Source organism: Solanum tuberosum, unplaced genomic scaffold (assembly GCF_000226075.1).
Source record: "Solanum tuberosum cultivar DM 1-3 516 R44 unplaced genomic scaffold, SolTub_3.0 scf00243, whole genome shotgun sequence".
NCBI lineage: Eukaryota > Viridiplantae > Streptophyta > Magnoliopsida > Solanales > Solanaceae > Solanum > Solanum tuberosum.
Genome location: NW_006239166.1, coordinates 288,947 through 305,203, shown reverse-complemented (window position 1 = coordinate 305,203; position 16,257 = coordinate 288,947). Strand labels below are relative to the sequence as shown.

The window sequence follows — 16,257 nt, the reverse complement described above, 5'->3', positions numbered from 1 at the left end:
AAAAAAAAAAAAAAACATTACTTAGGTAATGTCAATGAGAAGGGAGCAATACTTTTGGAGAATCAATGATGGCCTTCTCATCCCCATGCTATTTGACAAGATATGTTTGTTCATTGCTTCGGTTTTCCAGCTCCCATTGTGGACCTTGATCACTGATCATGATTATGTGCAAGGGGATTACAAGGTGGGGAATTTGAACCCTCACCAACAAGGTGAAAATTCAGGCAACTGGACTACTAAAATTCCTAAGTATTAGGTTAATCAGGTTGATTAAGCTTTGATAGAAATTGGTCTAGTTGAACTGCTGGAATAATCCGAGAACTATTGTAATTCTTCCTGGAGATTGAGATACCAATACAAGCAAAATCGTTTACAGGGTCTATGCGAAGATCATGTATACCTGAAGTGAAGCTCCTAATATTGCAACTCCCCACCCCTAGTCTCTAAAGTCATGAAGCTCTTTGAATGGACAAACTTAGCAATCAAATTCAACAGGAGGATATGGAGGATGTAACTGAGTAGTTGGACAATGATGCCATATTATAAGCTTGAACGTTAAAGTTGCTAAATCTTTTAGGAAGTGTATCTTCTTACGCATGTGTTTTTAGTTATCTTTCAACCAAAGGATTTGCATTGTTAACTTGAGTCACACTTGGGCATTACACACCCTCCATTTTTGCATTGAGATAATTCTTTAGAGCACAAGGTTCACTTAAGCAAAACTTTGTTCTTTAACCACTCGATAGATGTTTAACTTATGGTTACTTATCAATGAAGGTATCTCTACGCAATCCTTGTAGTTTTTTATTTGGCAAGTATATTTTTGGGCAGTCTTGTGGGGATGAATCATCTATGCTACTGCTTCTCATGATCAGCTTCCCTACTTGTTTTATGCTGAATACAATATGACTGCAGGCTCTAGTCATGTTCACATTAATTGACAGATCCCTTTTCCTGTTAGGTATGGTTTTTATGATGAATGCTTGAGGAAGTATGGAAATGCTAATGTTTGGAAGTATTTCACTGATCTCTTTGATTATCTACCATTAACGGCACTCATAGAGAGTCAGGTTTGAGCTCTTACTGAACTGGCAATTTACTTGAACATTATTGTTAGCGGGTTTTAACTTGCCTAATTTACTTAAAACTGTAGATATTCTGTTTGCATGGAGGACTCTCACCATCCCTTGATACACTCGATAACATCCGAGCACTGGACCGTATACAAGAGGTATAGAAATAGTTGTGTGATTCAAACTTTACATGTTCATGATATGTTAAACTAGTTTGCGTTGTATTTTGTCACTGCCTGTTCTCCCTCCTCTTGCTCTATCCGACACCATGTATCAAGTTAATTTCCTATTTACCTAACAAAATTGATTATTATGGCACAAGAGGACTACAGATGTGGTTACATCCTTTTTATTCAACAGAACTACAGATAACCAAACAAATCAAGGCATGAACAGGAAGAAAATTATGTATTTTTTTATAATGAGTTCGAAAGAGTCTTATTTTCTTTTCTAATGTGTTGTAGAATAGGTTTGACAATGTTTTGTATATGTTGCATAGAGGCTTGTAGTGTAGTCTATTCACCAGTGAATGTGATCGACTTACTATAACACTTTCCTATTTCTTAGTTGCCCTACACTTATTTGCTCTAGTCGCTTCTATTATTTCAGACGTTTCATGATTTTTATATCTTTATGGCAATGTTACTAATCCTGTACTATTGCTTCTTTGTTGTGGTTGTTAGGTGCCACATGAAGGGCCGATGTGTGATCTCCTGTGGTCTGATCCAGATGATCGCTGTGGTTGGGGAATATCACCTCGGGGGGCTGGTTACACATTTGGACAGGATATAGCATCTCAGTTTAATCACACTAATGGTCTCTCACTGATTTCTAGAGCCCATCAGCTTGTCATGGAAGGTTTTAATTGGTGTCAGGTCTGTAGATATAAACCGAACACTTCCTTTCCTACCTCTAATGGAAAAATTCCACTTTTGTTCATTTCAGTGAAACTCCTTGTCTCGCAGGTATTAGTTAGTACTTTTAACATAATATTGGTTGCTTTTTTGCAGGAAAAGAATGTTGTAACGGTATTTAGTGCTCCAAACTATTGTTATCGTTGTGGTAATATGGCTGCAATCCTAGAAATTAGTGAAAACATGGAGCACAATTTCCTTCAGTTTGACCCTGCTCCACGACAGATTGAGCCTGATACTACAAGGAAGACTCCCGACTACTTCTTGTGATCCGAATACTTGAGCTGACTGTTTGTAGCCCATCAATATCGTATCTTGTAGATGTGTTTTAAAAAAAAACAGTTATGTTATTTGAGGATTAGTATCATCATCATTCTTTTGTTTGGAGTTTGCTCTGTTGCTGGCTTTTAACATATGCCCGTAGATTCGCCAGAGTTTTGACAAAAGCCCTTAGTGTCTTGTCGTGTATATTTTTTTCCAAAAAGAAGCAGCAATAACATGGTACATTGTGATTTGTAATTTAAGTTTATCGTAGAAAGCAGGTTTCTTTCAGGTACCAAGTTCTCTGCCAATTGCCATTGGAGCCTGAATCTGTGGATGGTTAATTAATTTAGTTTTTTGCTTTCCTTAAAAAACATTTTTTACCATTTTCTTTTGGTAATTTTCCCAAGGAAACGAAGTATTAGTTTGAGGCATGTGTTTGTAAAAAATTGTATCTTCCCTAGCCATTTTATGACATATCCGGTGTAATTTTACTAGTAGAGTTTGGTGGATAGTCTTGCTTATTCTACACATCTAGAGGCTAAAGCGTAAACAAAAGTTGCTACACAAGTCTCTACATATTTACAATTTGGTCTCTCTTCTAGAATTCTCTACAAGCCTAGAGAATTTTAAAGTCTTCCAAGAAATTTTCTAGGATATTCTAGAGTTTTCTCCAAACCTCTAGATTCTTTTCCTTTAATTTCATGTATAACTTGTATGATAGTGGCGGGTCATGACACTTGGCTCCAATAAAGCATATAAAAAATAGGTTTGAAGCAATTATAGTAGCAAAAAAGTTATGTCGAAAATAATGAAGAGAACAGTAACAACCAAAACAATGAATTGAAGCAAAAGAAACACTAATACGAACATCAAAGAATAAGTTAGTAAGAAAGTAATAATAATAATATTAAAAAGGGTACTAGACAATGCTTGTTAACTACATATTAATGCGACAAAAATGTATATGGAATTTCCAAAGGATAAACTTTACCTTTCAATCGAAAGTTCCAAATGATGTTTGAATACTTCAAAATAGATTTTAAACACGCTTATTCAGTTAAAAATAATAACTTAGATCGTGTAAACATGTGTATTTTCAAATAGATGAAAATGTTATTGAAATATATTAGAGAATGTTCTAAAGCTCCCAACCATGGTGTAAACTTCACATCTAATCAAGTTGATGTGATTAGCAAATCCACCAAGAAAATTAACAAATTATCTGCATTATGTGGGTACAAAATTATGTCATCTATTGATAACTCTAGCAGCTCGTTGTGTGCAACGTTTAAACTTCAAGCACATTCATGGTTCTAATTCTATTCTCCATAAAAGTAAAATTCTCGTCTTTAATTTGTATACATTTGCCATTTAGAAACAAGAGTTTAAACATATATGAGGGGGAAAACACGATGAATTCGAAAATTCTAATTTTGCTGTCAACCATACAGAGATGCGAAGGGGAAGATAGTAAACTAAGAATGGTGTGGACTATTTGAAAGGTTCAAAGGACTATACAGTACAAACTGGATATGGTCACCTTCTATCCAATATCGAGTTACTCTTCATACTCTCTATTTTCTTCTAACTATAAAAATGATCGAATGAATTACTACAACATTTTACAAGTATTCAAACATGTTTAACAGCAAATCTTACTAGGATTGCAACCTTGGATCAAGAAAGTAAAAAGATTAAAAAAGAATCCTAAGCTGCAAACGTACAGATTTTTAGTTAGAATCGAGAACTAGTTGGAAGTCTGACTGGGCCAGCACCAGATACAGCACCCGCTCGCCTTTTTCTGAAGTATATGGTTGAACCACTGACAATAAGTAAACCCAGCATAATCACCTACATAATGCAGATCCGATGAAAGTTCAGTCACGCGTGAAGAAGGAAATGAACACAGAACACCCACAGTATGCCAGCATCAAATTCGATGTTAAGGTCCATGAAAACATGATAAAAATCTCCCAATTAGCTTTGACTATACCTAAAGAATTTCCCACGTCCAAAAAGAATAACACCACACAACTTGTTTATCCCTATGCAGTATAAGAGCAGCCAATACTTCTAAGGCAAGCTTGTAAACTGGTTCACATCATTTTTTTAATTGATAGCAATGGTGTCCGAACCAACTTGTGAACACCTTAATTATTCAACCGGGTACTTGTTATCTCCCACCAAAACATGTACTAGGTAACTTTGCCCACCAAGGGAGTGGTTCATATCACTCATTCAGGAAAACAAACCCAGGAAGTTTTTGAAACAAGATGACTAGGTCAGTAGACCTAAATTTAATAGGATACGAACTTTTCAACCTAAATTTATCTCTTGACTACACATGACAATCCAAGAGGAATCTACAGGAATTGGGGATATTAAGTCCTCATAATATTCTCTCCATTTTCTGAATACAATTCAACTATTTCTTTGAAAGTTTCATGAATCGCAATATGCCCCTCTGCCTCGATTAGCTTTCCTAGTTATATTTTTTCACATTTAGAGAGGAAATGCATTAAGCCTCCTTTCCTTACTTTCAAAGTCCTTCAATTAACTTGAGTGGTCTTCAATAACAAAAGAGTTTACTGCTTCCTTGGGAAAATTACCAAAACATGATTCTAATATATGGTTCTCACATCATCCAATTTCATGTTTTGCTTTTGGATAGCAGTGAAATGATTTCTGAATACTAAAACCAGTAACCATATTGAAAGAAACAGCTAAACATGTCGCAGAATGTAAATTGGATGATTCTCCACAAGACAGTTATGTAAAGCAGAAAAAGTATGTACTTACCTCAAACCCAAGTACTGACAACTTCTCTTCATTTATTGAAAGAACACAGCTCCTATAAGTTATATACGTACGTATTCCACTCTTTGACGAGGATGAATCATCCAGCAAATTTCTTTGTCTTACCGAGGAGGTAAGAGCTTGTTCATTGTGCTTCATGACATGTGGCCTTACTGCAGTATATGTGTCCTCCAGAGCAGATCGGTTCTTCTTTCCTTTATTGTTGTTCACTTCCTTTGAACTAGCTTTAATCTCTATACATTTGAAAGGGATACGATATCCAGTTTCACTGCATCTATACTTTTCATCTTTCTGAAAGCACATCGGGAAACATCACAAATTTAACCTAAAAAAATGCAATCTAAACAAGCAGTATCTTAACATCACTTTGGTTACTTGAGATAATAACAATTATCATTCTCCTTCTCCCTATACAATTCAATAAGTGCTCCAATTTACTTTCAATTTTGATAGCTAACTACATATCACTTAATATTATGTTGTAGTCAATATCAAAACATACAACTTTCTACACGAGAAATTTGTTACGAGTAACAACATTAGATATAATAAAAAAATTAAACAGCACTGTGTTCTGCATTTTATCACCACAGTATTGATCAACTACGTCTGTTATTTCCTTGAGTTGAGGGTCTATCAGAAACAACTTCTCTACCTCTAACGTAGCGGTAAGGTCTGTGTATACTCTACCCGTTTCTCTACCTCCAAGGTAGTGTTAACGTCTGCCTACACTCTATCCTCCCCAAACCATACTTTGTGGGATTACACTAGGTATGTATCCATTTCTCTACCTCCAAGGTAGTGTTAACGTCTGCCTACACTCTATCCTCCCCAAACCATACTTTGTGGGATTACACTAGGTATGTTGTTGTTGTTGTAGTACTATCGATCAACTACAATCCGCTTCAATTTATACAAATCAACTGTTTTCATTTGCTCTATTCAGGCATATTTTTTCCTAAAACAAGCAAAATTGGAATTCTTCCTAGCTAGTTGATCATGTAACTCTACAAACAAATACGCCTCAGCTAACTGAATAGAGATACATTAAAATCAAAACTGAAACAGTGATCAATTATCAATTATCAATTATCAATACGAAGGAAATAAGAGAGAAAACCTTTTCGGAGTAAGAACAAGGAACACAAGGACCAGAAGGAGAACAATCATAAGTGATATTTGTACCAATAGGCGTCTCCTTAAAGCTCATCAGATGTCTACGCCCTATGATTCCGGTTTCATCTCTATGTTCTGCTTCGCCATTAGAGATTGCGTCGAGCCCTAGGGATGAATTTGGAGATGAAGAAACTAAAAGGAAGGAGAAGGAGATGATGAAGAGATAAATCGCCGGCGAAAATGGAGAATCCATAGAATTGATTGTGTCTCCGTTTCCTCACCGCCGATGAAGTTTCGATTTGGAGGTTTCTGAATTCGCAGATCTCCTCTAAGTTTCTGTAAATTGTATTACAAACCCCTATAGTTTGTATTATATCTATTTTGTGCGCATAGCTCAATGATTCATCCTATTACTCTCAAATGTTTATATTGTGGTACATTGCCATATAAAAATTTGTATGAATTTACTATAATTTAATTAAATAGTTTCATAAATATAACTTTGTAAGATATGACATGATTGCGATTATATTTGAACCAAATATGTCCTTAATGTATGTGTAGGTTAATTAGTCTTTTGTTAAGTTTTGCGTGTTATAAAGATATTTTTGGCCAATTATTTAATAACTATAGGAGGATGATTGCGCCAAACAGTTTATCGAAAAAATGTCATTTTAATTTACGATATAAAAAAATTAAAAAGAAAAAAAATGTTTAAAGACATGTGAATTAAGGTCCATCAAATTTATTTTCTTTAGGCCAAAACATCAAGGTGGTGGATTACTACAAAAACATTATCTACTGAAAAGACTACTTACCTAGTAGCATGTGCCTAAATTCTAACATTGTGGTTAACGTTAATTGATGACACATTGGCGCAAGGCTCGAGATTGATTGTTGATCTTCTCAAAAGTTCTTATAAGGATATTTAGTTGTAAGACGGCCTTTTCATGAAAAGGTATCATAGCATGTTCTGTTACAAATATGGACCGGTGCTAAATCACTTCAAGTTACACCAGAAATGAACCTTCCATATTTCCCCCTAACAAGTATCTCTTCGCTCTTAATCTAACCATGTCTCGCAATCTGATTCGCCCTTCTACTGCACACAATATCTCCCCATCCATACACTATCCACATCGAATAAATATTATGAATTTCACATATTTTTAACCTTCTTCTCCATTCTTAATTTATTCTCTATTTTTTTTAATACTACTTTTTTACAAAAATCCACAACTAGAGGCCACAAGGAAAAGCATAAAAACAGAAAGAAAGGCAAAACAAGAAAACAAGGGAGAACGGATGGAAAGAGACACTAACTTTCACATGGTAGATTACATAAAAGAGGGACACCATTTGTTAGTATTTTTTTTATTTTGTGTGGTCCATTAAAGAATATGTTGACCAATCTAATCTAATTCAACTTCAAGACAAACACATAAATAATATATCACGAGAGTCCCACGTTTTAAGGTCGGAAGTAGTGTTTTTCTTTATTATTGTCTTTTGCCTTTTTACTCAATTTTGACCCTTGTATTCTTCCTACAATTTTGGTTATGTCTACTTGGAAATGTTGTCATGTAAAGCAATCACATTTGCTCAAATATTCAACATCTTTCTCTCCTTTTACTAGAAAAGTTATTCGATAAGCAAGATCTTTGATTGACACGCCTATGTCGGTGAAAAAGAATCAGGTACTCAAGTAAAATAGTTGAAATGCGCGTACACCATGTTTTAAAGTGGTCCAAATTGGAAACTCAATGTTGACAATTACCATAGAAGTTGATGATTGAGTTTAATAAGCAAATAAGCTACTTAAGATATTTTTATTTGCTGCACTTGAGCTTTCGGAAACAACAGTTCTAACTTGTTGAAGTAGGGGTAAGGCCTGTGTACACTGACCCCCACTTGTGGAATTACATCGAATATGTTCTTGTTGTAACATAGGATATGGAGAACCACTTTGTAATGTGATTAATAGCATTTCAATAAAGTACTCATTCATAACTGAATCATTTAAACATAGATTGAGTAAAAATGTGTCAAGAAAGTACAAAGATCATGCATTTACTTCTCAAACTATACAGAGTTATCAAGAAATACAAATGCCATAACTAGAATATTCAAAATTCATAAACATTTGTCTAATCATTTCAATGTTATAACCTAATCTTTATGATCATGATTTTCTTTGGTCAAGTTGATTGGAAACTCATCAAAGTGTTCAGAGAAACAATGTTCTTTCACCATGCTCTTCAAGGACTGATACACTGTGTACATCGAAGGTCTATCTTTCGGCCTTGAAACCACACACGAACATGCAATTTGAAGAACTCGCAAAATTTCATCATCTTGACCACTTCCAGCAAAAGCTTTGTCAATCGCGTCCTTACTATGACCTGAGCTCGAAAGCTGATTAACCCAATCGACTAAACTACCTTTGAATCCCTCTTCTGCATTACCCGCACCAAGAGGCTTCCGCCCTGTCACCAACTCAAGCAGCACTACTCCAAAACTATACACATCCCCTTTCATTGAAGCAACCAACGTGCTCGAATACTCAGGAGCTACATAACCAAACTCTCCCAAATCCCCATTCACAAACGAACTATCATTCGAGTCAGCAGAACCAATAAGCCTTGCAAGCCCAAAATCCGTGATCCTAGCATCAAAATCATCGTCTACAAGAATCACATTCGAGCTAAGGTATTGATGCACGTATGGCGGTTGACACCCATGATGAAGCCAAGCTAGTCCTCTAGCTGCACCAGCAGCAACCCTAACCCTTGCTAACCAACCAAGCTCAGAACTATCATTTCTAATACCAGTACTAAGATTACCATGTAAAAGCGAATACAAACTTCCATTCTGCATATGCTTATAAACCAAAAGCCTTTCAGTATCAACAATACAAAATCCCAATAACGGGACTAAATTCGGGTGTCTAAGCTGTCCTAATCGATTCATCTCAGACCTAAACTGTTTTTCACTTAACTTACAACTACTCAACCTTTTAATAGCCAATGCTGATCCATCAATCAACATAGCTCTGTAAGAAATACCAGTTCTAGTTGAAATAACAATATTTTCACTAGCAAATGAATTTGTAGCTACTAGTAAATCATTCAGCTTAATCTTATTAATAGGTTTTTGAAACAATGTCACCTGAACAAGCTTGTAAGCTCTCAATTTATCGACCCAATCATCACTGATACCACCACCACCTTTACCGTCACCGAATTCTCTATCTTTCTTACTAGGCTGAACTAAAAACCATCTCCAAATCCCAAATCCAAGAATCAGTGATGCAGCAGCACCAAAAACACCAGCAGCTATAATAATAACAAGATTTTTGTTACTCAAATTACTACATTTAGATCCAATTGGATTCCCACAAAGCCCATCATTCCCATCGAAATCATCTTTCGAAAACCGGTCTAAATCATCAGGAATTGAACCGGAAAGGCCATTGTTGGACACACTGAACCGTTTCAACCGGTCGAGCCGGCCGATCTCAAATGGGATCGACCCAGTAAGTTTGTTGTCATTTAGAACAAGGGTGTTCAAGAATTTGCAATTAATAAACTCAGGGGGTATGGAACCGGAGAAAGAGTTGCTGGAGAGATCGAGATTGACGAGATAAGGTAACCAAGAACAGATTTGAACCGGGATTGGACCGGAAAAAGAGTTACCAGAGAGATCAAGAGATTGAAGAGAAGTACAGAACTGAAGGGCAGGTGGGAGTGAACCGGATAAAGACATTGAAGGAAGTTGAAGAGAAAGAAGGCGGTTTTCTTTCTCATTCCAGCAAGAAACACCAACAAGTTTACAAATTGAAGCTACAGAAGTGTTGGAGAATGACCAAGATGAGAGCTTGTTTAAAGGGTCAGAAAGTGCAGATTTGATACCTTCAAGACATTTAACATCATTTTCAATGGAAAAAGATGGGGTTAATGTGAAAATGAGGAAGAAAAGAGTGAAGAAGAAGATGGGGTTAGTTGATTTTGCTGTCATGGTGGGTGGGTTGAGTGTGGAGAAGTGAAGTGAGAAGGGGGTTAGGAAGAAGAAGAAGAACAGAGGGGGAAGAGCAAAAACAAGAATGAAGAGGCTGTGCTTGTTGTCATTTGACTGAGGTTTGAAATGACTAAAGACTGAGAAATTGGGACTTTTGGACTTTTGGTTGTGAGAAAAAGACATTTGTTACGGAGAGTTATGTGTCCGATTCGGTTTTCGATACTCATATTATTTTGTAACTTGAATTTGGGATATCTGATTAAGATTCTATCATAATGCTTATTGTAATTAATGCAAGTCTTAATAAATAATATGTCCATTTTTTTTATGACAAGGGATATCTGTAGCTCCCTTTGGGTGAGTACATGATAAAATCCCCGATCATATGTAATAGCTCGTAAATCACATAGGAGAGGTAATCCGCACTAAGCAAGTCTGGTACAATGAGCTCGACCTAGAAGGTAAACCTCTTACTTTCACGGGCAAGGAATTTCGAAGTTGAGACCTTTAAAATGAAAGTCCCAAGTCAAACTAATGGGTCATCTCAAAGGGTATATATGTCCATTAAACTTGTCAGTATTTTTTATTTAGATACTCGAACTAAATTTTTATCAACCAAACATATTAACTTCTAATAAAATGTTGCCAACATGGGTTGTGGTGCACTGGTGGGAGTGCTTCACCCTTAACCAGACGTTTCAGGTTTGAGCCCTGGGTATGGAGAAAATCTTGCTGGGAGCGTCACCCCCGAATGGGCCCTACAGTGCGCGATCCAAATTAGTCGGATGCTCTAATATGAGCTCCGGACACCAGGTGGGAAACCAAAAAAAAAAAAGCTTCTAATAAAATGTTTAAATTAGATATTTTTATTTCAAATTTTGAAAAAAACTTTTGGGTGTGTTTCCATTTGTTTGTTCGATAAAAAAATATACGGATCAACTTCAAGTAGAAAATATGCGTGTTTCAAGGCTTATTGAAATGAGTGTATATAATTAAAATAAATAACATATTTTTATATGATTAACTAAATTACTTAATAGATAATTGAGAAAGCACAAAAAATATAATTACTAAATTTGAAGAAAATGTCTATTGAAATATTTTATTGGGATTTGAGGTATTTGATTAAAATATGACTTAATTCGAGTGTTTAAATGGAATATCTTGATAAATTTAAGGGGTCGATAATGTATTGAGTCTTGATGTAGGGATCTTGTATACCTAATAGATAACTAAGGGCATGCATTTTGCCATGAAAATTGTCAAATTTGACAATGATAGTTTTTGTGTTTAAGTAAAAAATGATATAAATTGGAGTTATTATGATTTTTTTAAATTTTGTAAGCTATTCGAAGTGAAATAATTTATTGATGTTTTTCAAATTTAAATTTAGATTTTTTTTTAAATTTGATGATTAACATTAATTTGCAAAATTCAACTCATGGAAAAAATATGGTCAAACACCCACTAATTAAAGTTGAATTTATCTAAAGATAAACTCATGCTTATGTTGTCTTAGTTCATTCATAACATGTTATAAGTAATTTGTTTAATATGATTACCTAAAGTAGATTTTGAGTTTTGATATTAAAGTTAGATTACTATTGTAATATTTATTTATACCATACTCGATCATGCTTTTAGTATTTTAGCTCATTCATAGCATGTTATATATGATTAATTTTCATATGATGACCTAAACGAGATATTGAGTTTTGACATTAATGTAAAGATGTATATTAACTAATTAAAGTTAAATCATAAATATTAATTTATAGGTACACATCACACATTCATTGTTTTATCTCATTTACTTATAGCATGTTATATACAAGCATTTCATACGATGACCTAAGGGAGTAATGCGTAGTTTTCAAAAATTACTTCTTCTTTTTTAAATTAATACTCTATTGGATCAAACTTTCATTATTAAATTACTACAAAACACTCGTGAAGAGACAACCTTATGACGTGACCTAATAGTGAGGTCATAATTAAAATAGTTTCAACGATTTAATAAAAAAAATGAAGAAGAAAAATAGTGTTTAATGAATTATAAGAGACAATTGTCAGATGAAGAATCGTTAGGTATAATCTTTATTTGGTTTGAGCTCTCCAATTGTACCAAACATCGAATATCGTATAATTGAACATTACAAAAATAATCTCCAATCGAAATACAAACATCCTTTTATTATTTATTATAAGGCTAAAATAAGTCTCTCATGCCTATGAGAAGCGTGGACAAATTACCTAATCTAAAATAAGTGAGGGCCATATTGTTGTGAATTATGATACTATTTGGACACCTTTATTATAGATTTCACAATGCTAATTATCAAATGCAACTATTGTTTTTTAATATTTACTATTTATAGCAAATCTTGTATTGTCACTCACTTGTATTTGATTGGTAGTAATTTCAATTTATTTATAACTAATAATACATAAATTAGTTATACACCATATTCAATATTACATGGTGTATAAATAATACTTAACAAACCATGATACTAACAATACAAAAGCTATTAATACATCATCGATAAACATGATTAGAAATAGAACTGTCCTTAATATATTAAGTCAAATAGTGAATATGAAATAATCTCAACATAACTAATTCTAACATTATCAATACACTCTATCAAGTTATACTATTCTTATACATTCCATCAAATAACTTCTAAGGTACATCTTTGATAGCTATGCAACTAATTTAACGTCGTAGTATATATATATATATATAATAAAATAAATTGGAGAAAGAATAAAACATGAAACTGAAGTTTGAGAATTGAGAATCAATCAAGATCATATATGAGTAGAAAAAATAATTGTGTATCTATCTAGAAAGCCACTTTGTTTAAATTGTTAATTAGCTCAACAAATATAACATGGGGGGGGGGGGGGGGTTTAACTATAAGTTAGAAAGTTCCTCATAAAGCACATGAGACGGATCTAACATTTTTCGTTTAAACTTAAAAAAAACCAGCAGCTTTAATTTAATATGAAGTTGTCAATATAACTATTATATCACATTAATTTTTATATAATTATTTTCTTATTAACTTAAAGTCGTTATGAAAATTCATAATTATCAAATCTTAGACCCAACTATATAAAGTGTTATGATGGACGAAACATGGGGCTTATATGCCTATTCGTTGGTTTTTTCAAGTAGTTCATATATTATTTGAAAAATTGCTTGAAGCATATCAGAAATTGTTATAAAGTATGACTTCACAATCTATATAAACATGACTTGATATATTTTCAACAAAAAATATATATTTTCTTTTTATTACTATTACTTTCATACATCATTATCTAATAATCGTTCCATCAAAGAGAAATAGATGAAAGACTTTCGTAAAAAATTTCATAGAATCGAGAATGAAAAGAACTTATCAAACGCAACAACTCAAATACACAAAAGTTAGAATCAATGCTCTCTCCCTAAGAATTTGACAAAGTTGAGATTAAGAATTAATTAAAAGTTTACAAGTGTCGACCTATGATTCTGTCCACTTGTATATATGTAAAACGTCTAATTAAGGCATCATTTAATTTTTATTGTGTCATTAGGTAGAGACCATGTGTTTTGCATTTACTTTAAATAGATTTGACTCTCTTATGTTATTGGAAACTTTTTGTATATGTTACTTCCTATGTCTCTAATTACTTGTCCGTTTTGACAAATCAAGAAAGGATAAATTTTTTTATTTATTATATTCTTAATTAAATGATTAATTACTTTGAAAAATGTAGATTTTTTCATCCACTTCATAATTAATAGGGGTAAAATGATAAACTCACTATCTCATTAATTATTTTCTTAATATGTGTGCCAAGTCAAAAGTGAATAAGTAATTATGGACTGAGGGAGTATTATTATTATTATTATTATTATTATTATTATTATTATTATTATTATTATTATTATTATTATTATTATTATTATTATTATTATTATTATTATTATTATTATTATTATTATTATTATTATTATTATTATTATTATTATTATTATTATTATTATTATTATTATTATTATTATTATTATTATTATTATTATTATTATTATTATTATTATTATTATTATTATTATTATTATTATTATTATTATTATTATTATTATTATTATTATTATTATTATTATTATTATTATTATTATTATTATTATTATTATTATTATTATTATTATTATTATTATTATTATTATTATTATTATTATTATTATTATTATTATTATTATTATTATTATTATTATTATTATTATTATTATTATTATTATTATTATTATTATTATTATTATTATTATTATTATTATTATTATTATTATTATTATTATTATTATTATTATTATTATGCTAAATATGTTAAAGAATATTTTTGTTTGTTTATGTGAAACTTACTTTACATGGTTCTTAATTTTCTCAAAACCATATAAATGTTTTAAAATAATTACGATTGCTTTCATCTTTTAGTGGTATTTTTTTTGTCAAGTTTTGTTTTCTAATTGGCTAAATCTTAAAATTGCAAAAAGAAATACACTCTTTGTTCTGCACTAGGAAAAAAAAAACCTTTTGTTAACACAATATATTCAGAATTAAATAGTTTAATAAAAAAATATATATGAGCAGAAAAATCTTGGAAATACTGTAGATTCGATGAAATCTATACGCAGAGCCCATTTGGGTATCCCCTTTTTGACAATATTGCTTCCATCATAGAATGGAACATACTTTCTTTTGTTAACGTGATTAATTTGGAGTCGTATCGGAAAATTTTATTTTAGAGTAAAGTATTTTCGACGAAAATATTCTATATTCTTCACTTGAGTTGGAGACCTTTCTGATTAAAAATAAAGAAGCTGGTGTTTGGTCAGAGTTTTAAATATTTTTGGAAAATTAAATTCGAGTGAAGTTTGGATTGAGTTTCTTGGTCATAGGTTTTGAAAATTATTTCACTTTTTGAAAGAAAACATGAAACATGCTTTATGCTCATAAGTTTTAAGAATCATTTTTATAATGAATTAGATAATACAAATCCAAAAAGTTATTATGCAAATTACAATTAGGTTTACGCCACAACAAAGTACAACTAAAATAATTAGCTTCAGCATTTCACGCATTAGAGTACAACATAATCAAATGAAAATAATAATTAGCTCAATTTTTTTTGTAAGTCGTTAAATCATTGAACTTGAAATTCTTTTATGATCATATGAATGAATATCTTGCGAAATTTGAGGTTAAGCAAATAAGGCACTACCGATGAAAAACTTTTTGTCGGTAAACCATACTTTTTCAAGACAAATTGTAACTGAATATTAGTTAAAACTATCTCAAACTAGATAACAATTTTAGGAGCGTGTTTAATGAGGGAAAAAGTAGATAGAATTGATTGGAGTCACAAATAGATGGATTTTTTAAAATTATTATTATTATTTTGTAAAATATAAAAGTTTGAGGTATATATTAGCTCAAAAACGAGTGATCTTTTAAATGCCAATTTTTTTTTTCAAAAACTAAATAAATTTTATGACCAGACAAATTTCGTCATATTTTTTTTCAATAAATATTTATGATCAAACGAGTTCTAAATATTTAGTACTTCACCGTGTACTTTTTTTTTCCTTCCGGCACATGAGATCTACGGTCAAACAAGTCCTAAGTATTTACTACTCCACCACGTACCTCGTTTTTTTTTTCTTCCGGCACATGAGATCCTTCCCATCTTGGAGCTAGTCAATCAAAAAATGTGCCTTGGCCCTTCCTTGATTGTTATTTTGCAATCAAATTTCCATCCACTAACCCCACAGAATATAAATTAAAGATTACTATATTCTCTTTATTATATAAATGAAGGGAACCATTCTTGAGAAAAACACACAACTTTCTTCTCTCTTTTTTATTTTTTTATTTTTTTTAATTAAACCATTTTTTTGTTCAATCATGACTCAAAAAAACAAGGTGCAAGAAAAAAAATCTCTTTGTGAAAAAACCATGCAAATAGTGATTAATATCATTACACTATCATCTTTCTCTCTT

The 16,257-nt window shown here is 32.1% G+C and overlaps 3 protein-coding genes across 3 annotated transcripts in view; 1 reads left to right on the top strand and 2 right to left on the bottom strand.

Annotated features, from left to right (window-relative positions):
• The window catches only part of LOC102586640 (serine/threonine-protein phosphatase PP2A-2 catalytic subunit-like), a 5,489-nt gene extending 2,942 nt beyond the window's left edge, over window positions 1-2,547 (top strand). The window contains exons 3-6 of the mRNA XM_006357163.2: window positions 962-1,070; window positions 1,154-1,231; window positions 1,757-1,948; window positions 2,084-2,547. Of these exons, the coding sequence (XP_006357225.1) occupies window positions 962-1,070; window positions 1,154-1,231; window positions 1,757-1,948; window positions 2,084-2,257 (553 nt within the window). The 3' untranslated portion in view covers window positions 2,258-2,547. The remainder of the gene's footprint in view (window positions 1-961; window positions 1,071-1,153; window positions 1,232-1,756; window positions 1,949-2,083) is intronic.
• A 1,159-nt stretch (window positions 2,548-3,706) lies between these two features.
• LOC102586315 (uncharacterized) lies at window positions 3,707-6,566 on the bottom strand. Its single transcript, XM_006357162.2, has 3 exons — window positions 6,189-6,566; window positions 5,051-5,359; window positions 3,707-4,102 (listed from the first exon to the last, which is right to left on the bottom strand). Exons 1-3 carry the CDS (start codon window positions 6,435-6,437, stop codon window positions 3,986-3,988), a joined length of 675 nt encoding a protein of 224 aa, XP_006357224.1. The 5' UTR covers window positions 6,438-6,566; the 3' UTR covers window positions 3,707-3,985.
• A 1,625-nt stretch (window positions 6,567-8,191) lies between these two features.
• LOC102585976 (probable inactive receptor kinase At1g27190) lies at window positions 8,192-10,348 on the bottom strand. Its single transcript, XM_006357161.2, has one exon. The coding sequence runs from the start codon at window positions 10,199-10,201 to the stop codon at window positions 8,354-8,356; it is 1,848 nt and encodes a 615-aa protein (XP_006357223.1). The 5' UTR covers window positions 10,202-10,348; the 3' UTR covers window positions 8,192-8,353.
• Window positions 10,349-16,257: the final 5,909 nt, after the last annotated feature.

Coding starts and splice junctions, on each gene's coding strand:
- LOC102586315 (XM_006357162.2), bottom strand. CDS start 6,437: ATGGATTCTCCATTTTCGCCGGCGATTTATCTCTTCATCATCTCCTTC. Junction 5,360..6,188: donor CTTGTTCTTACTCCGAAAAG/GTTTTCTCTCTT, acceptor ATGTGCTTTCAG/AAAGATGAAAAGTATAGATG. Junction 4,103..5,050: donor TGTCAGTACTTGGGTTTGAG/GTAAGTACATAC, acceptor TGCATTATGTAG/GTGATTATGCTGGGTTTACT.
- LOC102585976 (XM_006357161.2), bottom strand. CDS start 10,201: ATGACAGCAAAATCAACTAACCCCATCTTCTTCTTCACTCTTTTCTTC.